Genomic DNA, 11398 nt, shown 5'->3' with positions numbered 1-11398 from the left:
CACAATAAGGCAGGTTTAATATTCTCTGTGGGTTAACTCCGCTGCTAACCGCAAATTGCTGAAAAAAGTCTAAATTGACAGGAGTTGATATGATAATCACTTGTGCTTTGTTATGACACAGTGAGCAGTCAATTCCAGCCCTGGAGTCCCAACGTAAGTGAATTAACCAATAATTTGTGTTTTTCGAAGATATTTAACCCTTGACTGATCCAATGAGTTACAGACACCAGATTTATGAGTGTTTATTACTAACGAAAGGAAAAGATAAATATATGAAGAAATAGCAGGGCAATGATCTGCCAGTCCACCTAATTCCAAAACCCACCCAGACACAAGTCAGACACAAGGTAAGGATTGGAGAGGAACAAAAAAATGGGGATTAAAGAGAAAAGTTTGAGGTGAGTCTTCAGTGCTGTGGTTGCGGCTTCTGGGAATTCAAGGAACTCAGGTTGGCGCAGTTCCCTTTCCACCATCGGATTCAGTGAGGTACAGAATGCTCAGGTCAGTGCACTTACAATCGCAGGCCTCCAGATGGTGCTGTACAAAGGATGTTCAGATCAGTGCAATTCTGCTCTTCCACCACCAGATGGAGCATCTGTCTCCCTGCTAATTTAGTGAGCTTCGCTGTGGAATTAGCAGACTTTCACTTGCCTGATTTCTGCTCAAAACTCTGGTTGTATTATCACGAATGCTCCCACTTTAACTCTTCCTAGCCCCTCAGACAGAACCATATGAGTGTTACCGACCAGTGGAAAACCGGTTTGCATGTTCACATTCAAAAGTTCTCTTTCCCAGTTCTGATGGCTGCCGGTGCCTTTTAAACAAGAACGTCTCCACAGATTTAGCTAGAATGCCCTTTTAAATCGTCTGGCAAAGAGAGAGAGACACACACAAAGCGATTCTGCACTACCTTAGTCATAGAATTTACAGTGCAGAAGGAGACCATTTAGCCCATCGAGTCTGCATCAACCCTTGGAAAGAGCACCCTACTTAACCCCCTTCAACCTATCCCCTTTATCTCCGTAACCCAACCTAACATTTTTGGACACTAAGGGCAATTTAAAACGGCCAATCTACCTAACCCGCACATCTTTGGACTGTGGGAGGAAACCGGAGCACCCAGAGGAAACCCATGCAGATGCGGGGAGAATGTGCAGACTCCACACAGACAGTAATCCAAGTCGGGAATCGAACCTGGGACTCTGGAGCTATGAAGCAACTGTGCTGACCACTATGCTACCATGCTGCCCTCCCAGCAACCTTCTAGCTGAGTTTCCTTCAAAGATTTGAAACAAAAGATGGAACGCTGCAGAAGACCTGCCTTCTTTCTGGAAGTTTGTGACTAGTTCCACCAATCACAAGTAACAATAAGAGAAGGCTGAGAACTCCACATTCACCGATTGGCTGCTTGCCAAGTCTGTCAAATCAACACCACAGATTCTGAGAAAGAACCTAAAGGGGATGTCCTGGCCTGGTCCATCAGTGTCCAAAGACTGTAAAAAAAAATTATTTTTAATAAATTTAGAGTACCCAATTAAAAAAAAAAAAATCCAATTAAGGAGCAATTTAGCATGGCCAATCCACGTAACCTGCTCATCTTTGGGTTGTGGGGGCAAAACCCATGCAGACATGGGAAAATGTTCAAACTACACACGGACAGTGACCCAGGGCCGAGATTCGAACCCGGGTCCTCAGCACCGCAGTCCCAGTGCTATCCACTGTGCCACATGCCGCCCTCAAAGACTGTAATTTAAACAAATCCCAAAGAATGCAATAATGTTGTACCAGCTAACCAGAAGACTGCAGATCCAAGCAGGCAACAGGACAGGGATAAAAAGAGAAGACAGAACAGACAAAAGGTTTTACAATAATGTCCTAACAGCTTCTAAATAAGAGTTTGGAATGCTCCATTCGTAAATTAAATTAAATTTCATTCTAAGGAGGATTGGGAATAAAGATAAGAAATATGTTCTGTGTTCTGGATAGAGTATATGCATGTACTTACCATTGATCAAAGTTTAATGTACAATCGAGAAGCGTGCTACAGACTAGATGCCTTAAGCATACAGGGACCTGCTACTAGCGAAATTCCCAACGGATCAAATCAAAACTCAATGTTAGTGCAAGCTGTTGCGTTTTCATTTATTTTAGATCCTCGCACAGTTTGAACTTCCATCACATTTAAAGGCCGAAAATCGAAACAAAAGGACTTTCCAAGGTTTCTGCAAATCCAGTGCCGCCTAAATTCCTTCTAGATTTTCCTGGTCAGCCAAACAACTATTTAATTCCACATCACTCTCGACCAACTAACCGACCAAGAGGCCTCCAAACGTCAAAGGCATTTTCAGCTTCGACTTCCACCAGGCGCACTTCATTCCTCTTTCATAGAATGAAAGAATTTATAGTGCAGAAGGAAGCCATTCAGCCCATCAAGTCTACACCGGTCCTTGGAAAGAGCATCCTATTCAAGCCCATGTTTACACCCTATCCCCGTAACCCAGTAACCCCACTTAACCTTTTTGGACACTAAGGGCAATTTAGCATGGCCAATCTACCTATCCCACACATCTTTGGACAGTGGAAGGAAACCAGAGGAAACCCACGCAGACACAGAGAACGTGCAGACTCCGCACAGTGACCCAAAGCGGGTATCGAACCTTTCACTGCACGGTGCTCAAGAGCGGGCGCTGAGCTGATTGGGTGGAGCAGGCACTGACCTGATTGGATACAGCGGGCGCTGAACTGATTGGACACAGCGGACACTGAGCTGATTAGGTGGAGCAGGAGCCGAGCTGATTGGGTGGAGTGGACGCTGAGCTGATTGGGTGGAGCAGGAGCTGAGTTGATTGGGTGGAGCGGGTGCTAAACTGATTGGGTGGAGCGGACTCTGAGCTGATTGGCTGCAGCGTGAATGGGCGGAGCAGAGGGAAGGCGTGATTGTGGTGTTCGTTTGAAGAAAACGGGCCAACGGAAAACGCTCGCGTGCTTGGAGTCTTGAAGCTGTGTCTCGAGCGGCAACATGGCGAAACAGAGCACGGCAAGTGAGAGAAAGAAACAGATCACTATTCGTGGTTTGGGAGGCTTGGAAACTGTATCGGGATTAAAATTGGGATTTAATCGCCACCTGCACTTCACCCTGGTGAAGGACCGTAATGTGGCCACCATGAGGGATTATTACTTGGCGCTGGCGCACATCGTCCGCGACCATCTGGTGGGGCGCTGGATACGCACCCAGCAATATTACTACGATAAGGACCCTAAGGTAAATCGGGCGACATATAGTACCGTAAATGGACTCCAAAGTTAAATAAAGATCCTTCACATTCAATCATAACGCGGGTGCACAGCTGTCTTCGCCCACTAGTATTAAGGGCGGACCTCCACCGTAATCCTTCACATGCAGTCCCACGAACAAGAGTCCAAAGTGATGCCCTCATTTTGGGTTCCATTTACCTCCTTGTTTAATGGGGTACAGCCACTGGGACAGCAGTATCATTATAAATGGGATCCCAAGGTAAAAGTGTCCAATCCTTTGAGCTGTCAACGACCAATGACCCACGACCTACAGTGCAGAAGGGGACGGACCACTGGGCTCATTGCGTCTGCACCAACCCTATAGAAGAGCATCCTACCTAGGCACTCTGCCTCACTCTAATTCCGTAACCCCACCTAACCTGCACATCTTTGGACACTAAAGGGGCAATTTTAGTATAGCCAATCCACCTAACAACCTGGACATATTTGGACTATGGGAGGGAACCCACTCTGACATGAGGAGACCAAACAAACACCACACAGTCACCCAAGGCAGGAATTGAACCCGGGGCCCTGGTGCTATGAAGCAGCAGGACTGCAGGAGCTTCAGTCTTTGCAATTGACCAATGGCTTTGAGTCCCTTGCAGCTTGTCTGGATGAGAGTGGGGGCTGCAGGGTGGATTTGCTAACTGATCATGATGCTGTGGTACATGAAGCCATGCAACAAGGCTCTACACAGTCAATATGAGCAGCATGGCATTAAGAAACAGGACCTCAAAGGTAATAACTTGGCATAGGGCCAATAAGATTTGAAAGCTAAATGCAGTTCAAAAACTGGCACCAAAACTGGAGAAAATGGGGACTGCCATTGGGATGGTCTTGTGGCCATCTGGTATGGCCATGTCCCGATTACAAAGAATGCAGGGAAAATGGACAATGCTGAGAAAGCAAGCAGGTGCAAGGTTTGTCTGTTGATTGGAGCCGTAGCTCCCAGACAAGACCGATACTGCAAAGCCATTACCATCCTAATGAGCCATCTCCGGGGACAAAAGAGTAACATTTAGGTAAACGATACTAAGGCAGACACCCCGGCGCCAGAGGAGACTAGAACAAAGCAGGCCAACGGCCACCTCGGACATGCCTAGCAATCAGGGCACCCACCCCTTTATTGGAGGAAATCGATAGGAATGATCAAGATGCGGTCCAATTAATTGGGGCCACGTTCAAGGCCCGTCCAAAAGCACACAAAGCCCCTTTTGTATATAAGAAGAAGCCCCCGAGAGAGAATCGCTCTCTTGGCCTTGACTCTCAGCAAGGAGAGACCTGCCTAGCAGCTGCACCAGAACAAGTAAGTCCAAAGTCAACGCCGCTACGAGACAGACACTCTTATCTACTATTCCGTACCACCTCAACCCCAGCAGCCTCAGAACTGGACAACGGCCATTGTTCCTCTGACTGAGTGGGCACCCAAAGCTAAGTCTAGGCTTTAGTGGTAGTGATAGTTTAGTTGGTAGAGTTTTGTGCACGAGTATATTTGACTGTGTGGAAATAAATTAGCATTGATTTTGAACTTACTAACTGGTGTATCGAGTCTTTGATCAGTATTCGGTTTTGAACCTTGTGGCAGTATCGAAAGATACCTGTCGACTCTTAAGCAAACGTAATTAGAATTAAGGAAGGTGACCATATTAACCGCCATAAACAGAGCCAATTAAAGAGAGAACACAATTAGCAACAGTCTACATCTGAATCATGCTGCGACCAGTGTTCTAACAAACCACATAAGGAAAGTAGGATTTTAAACTAAATAGTTGGGGCAAGGGATCAAATTTGGGAAGATGTGGTAAACCAAAGACCAGAGAGAGAATTTTTACAGTGTAGAAGGAAACCATTCTGGGTATCATGTGTGCACCGATTTTCTGAAAGAACATTAATCGAATCCTTATCCCTGCAACCTTGCACATTATTTTCAGAAAGCAATCCAATTCCCTTTGAATAGCTTGATCGAACCTGCCTCCACCACCTTCTCAAGAAGTTTGTTTCAGACTCCAACCACCCACTCTGGGTGAAGATGATTTTTCTTCACATTTCTTTTATTCATTTTGCCAATTATTTTGAATCTGTGCCCTCTAGCTCTTGATGTGCTCTTGAATGGGAATACTTTCTCATTATATACTGTCCATACCCCTCAGGATCTTAAATATCTCTACCAGGTTTCCTCAGTCTTTTCTCCAAGCAAAACAGACCCAACCTCTCCAGTCCATCCTATTAGCTACAGTTCTTTATCCCTGGAATCATTCTTGTGAATCTCTGCATTCTCTCCAATGCCTTCACATCCGTTCTCAAGTACAGCACCCAGAACTGGATGCAGTACTCCAGATGAAGCCTACCCAATGTCCTTTACACTTCAACATGACTTTCTTACTCTTGTACTCAATGTCCTTACTAATAAAGCCTAAGATACCATATGCTTTATTAATTGCTCTCAACATGCCCTGCCATCTTCAGTGACTTATGTGCATATACACCACAGTTTCTCTGCAGAAGTTGCACCTCCTTCAATTTGGTCGACTGTATTCGCCGCTCCCAATGCAGTCTCCTCTACGCCAGGGTGACTAAATGCGGACTGGGTGGCTTCTTTTCGGAATTGAATTCCAGCACAAACTGGGGGAATAGCACCTCATCTTCCGATTAGGTACGTCACAACCCTCAGGACTTAACATTGTGATGAACAACTTTCGACTGATCTTTCTCCTCCACCTCGATATTTTTTATATATCACAAACATTGCCCTAATGCAAAAGTAACCCCCCACCGGGATGAAGCATACAACTTAGAGGATCGTGAAATATTAGGTGTGATCAACACAAGAAGGGAGGAAATATTCCGGTTGTGGCATCTTTGAAAGTGGATAATCACAAGGCCCAGGTGAAATGCATTTTAAGGCTGCTAAGAGAAGCAAAAGAAGAAATGGTTGGTACTCTGACTACATTTTCCCAATTCATTCTGGCTACAGGCATTGTGCTGGAGGGCTGCTAATATGCCGTTGTCTAAAAAGTGATAACCCAAGTAAATAAAGGCCAATTAGCCTAACCTTGGTGGTTGGCAAATTATTGGAAAAAATTCTGAGAGAGTATGAGCAGGATTCTCCATGCTCTGCAACTTCTCTGCCCTGACTCGCCGGCAGGATTCACTGTTACGCCAGGCGGTCAATGGGGTTTCCCATTGTGGGCAGCCCCGCGCCATGGGGAAACCCCCGGGCACCAGCAAAACGGAGAATCCCGCCCTATAAATCATTTAGCGGGCCGCAGATCAAAGACATTTGTTAAGGGAAGGACTTGTATGACTAGCTTGATTGTATTTCTTGCAAAGATAAGAAATACGCTTGATGAAGATGGTGTATTGAATATGGTTGGCATGGATTTAAATAACACTTTTGACAAAGGCCCATATGGTAGACTAGTCAGCAAACTAAAAGCTCATCGGATGCAAGAGAAAGTGACAATTGGATCCAAACTTGGATTCATGGCAGAAAGCATGGTTGATGGATGTTTTTATGACTAGAACGTTGTTTCTAGTAGGGGAATTCCCAAGGGATCAGTACCAGGTCTATCAGCTGTTCCAGTACAGTGATTACACTAATATCTACCAAACAATGTGGGAAAATGCCCATGCCATATCCACAAAAAGCAAAACAAATCCAATGTGAGTAGTTATTGCCCATAAATCTACTTTCAATTAGCAGAAGGATGTTAGGGAACAGATAGTTGAAGTGATCTATGTTTGTATTGTTAATTATTAGAAATAAGGTATAAGACCTTGAGATATAGGAACAGAATTAGGCTACTCAACCCATCAAGTCTGCTCCGCCATTCAATCATGGCTGATATGTTTCTCATAACCATTCCCCTGCCTTCTCCCCATAACCCCTGATCCCTTATTAATCAAGAACCTATCTGTCTAGGGTGGCAAGGTAGCACATTGATTAGCACTGCTGCTTCATAGCACCAGAGTCCCAGGTTCGATTCCCGGCTTGGGCCACTGACTGTGCAAAATCTACCCGTTCTCGCTGTGTCTGCGTGGGTTTCCTCTGGGTGTTCCAGTTTCCTCCCAAAAGTCCCGAAAGAAGTGCTGTTAGGTGAATTGGGCATTATGAATTTTCCCTCTGTATACCTGAATAGGTGCCAGAATGTGGCGACTAGGAGATTTTCACAGTATCTTCATTGCAGTGTTAATTTAAGCCAACTTGTGACATTAATAAAAATTATTATTGAGCCAACTTGTGACAATAATAGAAATTATTGGTGTGGGCTTAAGTAGGGTTCTCATTCCAAAGGCCGGTGCAGACTCGATGGGCCGAATAGCCTCCTTCTGCACTGTAGGGATTCTATGAATTTCTATGATTTGTTACTCCCACCTGATACAACTGAGATTGTTAAATGACAAGCACAGATTGCTAGTATAGAACAAATCTCTACAAAGCAAGTCTTCAATCAAGGAGAGTAAGTCTAGCCAGAAGCTACATCACCAATGAGACCGTAAGACTTGGGAGCAGAATTAGGCCATTCGGCCCATCGAATCTGCTTGGCCATACAAGCATGGCTGATATTTTTCTCATCCCCATTCTTCTACCTTCTCCTCATACCCCTGACCCCCTTATTAATCAAAAACCTATCTATCTGTATTAAAGACACTCAGTGATTTTGCCTCCGCGGCATTCTGCAGCAAAGAGTTCCACAGATCCACCATCCTCTGGCTGAATAAATTCTTCCTCATCTCTGTTTTAAAGGATTGTCCCATTAGTCTGAGATTACGTTCTCTGGTTCTAGTTTTTCCTACAAGTGGAAACATCCTCTCCACATCCACCCTATCTAGGCCTCGCCCTTTCCTGTAAGTTTCAATAAGATCCCCCTCATCCTTCTAAACTCCCAACGAGTACAGACCCAGAGTCCTCAACTGTTCTTCATACGACAAGCTCTTCATTCCAGGGATCATTCTTGTGAAACCTCCTCTGGACCCTTTCCAAGGTCAGCACATCCTTCCTTAGATATGGGGCCCAATACTGCTCACAATACTCAAATGGGGTCTGACCAGAGCCTTATACAGCCTCAGAAATACATCCTTGGTCTTGTATTCTGGCCCTCGCTTACATGAATGTTAACATTGCATTTGCTTTTCTAACTGTCAACTGAACCTGCACGTTAACCATAAAAGAATCTTCAATAAGGACTGCCACAAGACCCTTTGTGCTTCTGATTACCTAAGCATTTCCCCATTTAGAAAATAGTCTATGCCTCCATTCCTCCTTCCAAAGTGCATAACCTCACTTTTCCAAATTGTATCCCATCTGCCACTTCTTTGCCCGCTCTCCTAGCCTGCCCAAGTCCTTTTGCAGCCCCCTGCGTCGTCAATACTACTTGTCACTCTACATATCTTTGTATTATCTGCAAACTGAGCAACAGTGCCTTCAGTTCCTTCTTCCAGATCATTAATGTATATTGTGAAAAGTTGCGGTCCCAGCACCGACTCGTGAGGCACACCACTAATCACTGCCTGCCATCCTGAAAAAGATCCTTTTATCCCCAATCTCTGCCTTCTGCCAGTCAGCCAATGCGCTATTCATGCCAGGACCTTGCCCTTAACATCATGGACTCTGAAGTGATTTAATAGTCTCCTATGCGTCACCTTGTCAAAAGCCTTTTGGAAATCTAAATAAATCACATCCACTGGTTCTCCTTTGTCTAACTTCCTTATTATTACCTCCTCAAAGAACTCTCAGAATTGTCAGGCATGACCTCCTCTTGACGAAGCCATGCTAACTCGTGCTAAGAGATCCCAATAGTCCAGAAATCTGAAACCCTCCCTCCTACAGCACCAGTTTAGCCACGTATTTAGCTGCTTTATCCTCCTATTTCTAGCCTCACTGGCATTTACACGGATATAATCTTGAGAATTCAACCCTCGAGGTCCTGTATAGATTTAAGTGGGTTTAATTTAGTATTTTTTGTGTAAGAAAGGGTAAAACTCTAGTCAGATTCATGTTAAACAAAGGGGTTTGCATATATGGGAGTTTAGGTTTCACTTCAAACCGTGTTTCTCTTGTGCTAAGAGAGTTTGCAACGGGAAAAGTAAACAAGATTGAAGGAGGATTGAGATGTTACTCAGCAACCAAGGGCATTTTTAGGGAGACGACCTTTTTTAAAAAATAAATTTAGAGTACCCAATTTTTTTTTCCAATTAAGGGGCAACTTAGCGTGGCCAATCCACCTAGCCTGCACGTCTTTAGGCTGTGGGGGTGAGATCCACGCAAACACAGGGAGAATGTGCAAACTGCACATGGACAGTGACCCGGGGCCGGGATCTAACCCAGGTCCTCGGTGCCGTGAGGCTGCAGTGCTAACCACTGTTCCACCGTGCTGTCCCGGGGAAGACCTTTTTTAGTTTAGTTTTAACTGGAAGCCATAGTAGAAGGAGCTTCACAGGGGGAGAGGTAACATCTCTCTCCATCGGGCAGCACGGTAGCATAGTGGTAAACACAATTGCTTCACAACTCCAGGGTCCCGGGTTCGATTCCAGGCTTGGGGCACTGTCTGTGCGGAGTCTGCACGTTCTCCACGTGTCTGCGTGGGCTTCCTCCGGGTGCTCCGGTTTCCTCCCACATTCCAAAGACGTGCAGGTTAGGTGGATTGGCCATGCTAAATTGCTCTTGGTGTCCAGAATTGGCCTCAATGTTGGGTGGGGTTATTAAGTTATGAGAATAGAATGGTGGGGCTTGGGTAGGGTGCTCTTTCAAAGAGCCGGTGCAGACTTGATGGGCTGAATGGCCTCCTGCACTGTAAATTCTATGATCTATGATCTCACAGTTTTGCTGGAAGTAAAGCCGTGCAATGGAGCAAGCGACAAATAAGGTCAGTTAGTTCAGAAAACTAGAGCAATAAAGAGATGTTTCCAGGAAGTCTGAAGTTAAAGGAACAGGAAGCTGGAACTAGAACAGGATATTGTTCATTGAAGCCAGAGATAGAGCTGATGAGGAGTTGGCTGGTGAGAATCCAGAAAGATACCTCTCTGAACTGGTTCTAAGAATTGTGATATCTTACCATGGACTATGAAGCTATAGGGGAATCATTGTGGAGCAATCGGTGGTTGGATATTCAGAGTTTGCGCAAGAGAATTCAAGACAAAGGAACCTTGAAAGGAGAGTCAGAAAACCTGGATGCGGATCTTTATTAAAACAGTGGAGAGGAAGCCTTGGTTGAAAGGATAGTTGAAAAACCTGGAGGCAGACTCTTGATGAAAAGACCGTGGATAAGCATTGTTTGAAAGGAGATTTTAATGCATATATTTTGAGAGTGCAGTCTTAACACTCGTGACAATCATGTGGGGGGAACTTGAGAAATCCATGGAAGATTGATTGAGTGGCACCTGCCATTTGGATTTAGAGTGGGGTGTTACACTTAATCTGTGTACATTTGTGAAGATAAGTGGGAGTGAAGGAGTATTATATTATGGTTAAATGTTTCATGTGTAATAAATGTTTTATTTCTGTTATAAGTTAATTGGAATTCCTGTGTCTCTGTTCCTCGACATGTTCTTAAAAAAGTACAAGTTCTGGGGTGGGATTCTCTGTTCAGGAAATTAAGTGTTGACACCGGGGCAGGATTCATGGTCTTCCACAACTGCAAAACTGCTGCCGAACCTGGACTGATTCAATGACTGTGGAAGGGCTAGCACCAGTGCCAAGTGGAACACAATCGATTCCAATGAAAAACCGTGCGGGATTTGCCGGGTCCGTGATTGTCACTCGGGAGGCTGACAAACTGCAGCCGCATATATACATTACAATCCCCACACACTCATCCCAGCCAATAAAATGGCACTGCTTGTGCTGGAGCAAGCCCATACAGCTGATGAGTTGGCTGGGATCAGAGGGCACCGACACAACCTATGGCTCTAAATTTACAGTGGGCTGTCAGTGGCGAGCGCAGCTACATAGCAGCAATGGTGTCCGTGACCATCCACCTGACTCTATAGCCCACTCCTGGCCGCCCTCTCTCCCTCAACAGCCACAACGCTAGTTTCATTATTTTTAAAAGCACAAGTGAACCGTGCCGTCGGGAACTCAGCCCATTCATTGGAGGCGGAG

At 45.1% G+C, this 11398-nt stretch overlaps 1 protein-coding gene across 6 annotated transcripts in view; it reads left to right on the top strand.

Moving 5' to 3' along the window:
- The first annotated feature begins 2937 nt into the window (after positions 1-2937).
- pygl (phosphorylase, glycogen, liver) overlaps positions 2938-11398 on the top strand; it is a 219914-nt gene continuing 211453 nt past the window's right edge. For all 6 annotated transcript variants that reach the window (XR_005458132.1, XM_038778436.1, XM_038778465.1 and 3 more), the window contains exon 1: positions 2938-3262. Coding sequence is in view for 5 of the 6 variants with exons in the window: in XM_038778436.1 (XP_038634364.1) it covers positions 3020-3262 (243 nt within the window). In the remaining variant the exon portion in view is untranslated. The remainder of the gene's footprint in view (positions 3263-11398) is intronic.

Source organism: Scyliorhinus canicula, chromosome 2 (assembly GCF_902713615.1).
Source record: "Scyliorhinus canicula chromosome 2, sScyCan1.1, whole genome shotgun sequence".
Lineage (NCBI taxonomy): Eukaryota > Metazoa > Chordata > Chondrichthyes > Carcharhiniformes > Scyliorhinidae > Scyliorhinus > Scyliorhinus canicula.
Note: the sequence above shows the minus strand (reverse complement) of the source record. Positions and strands in the feature narration are given on the sequence as shown.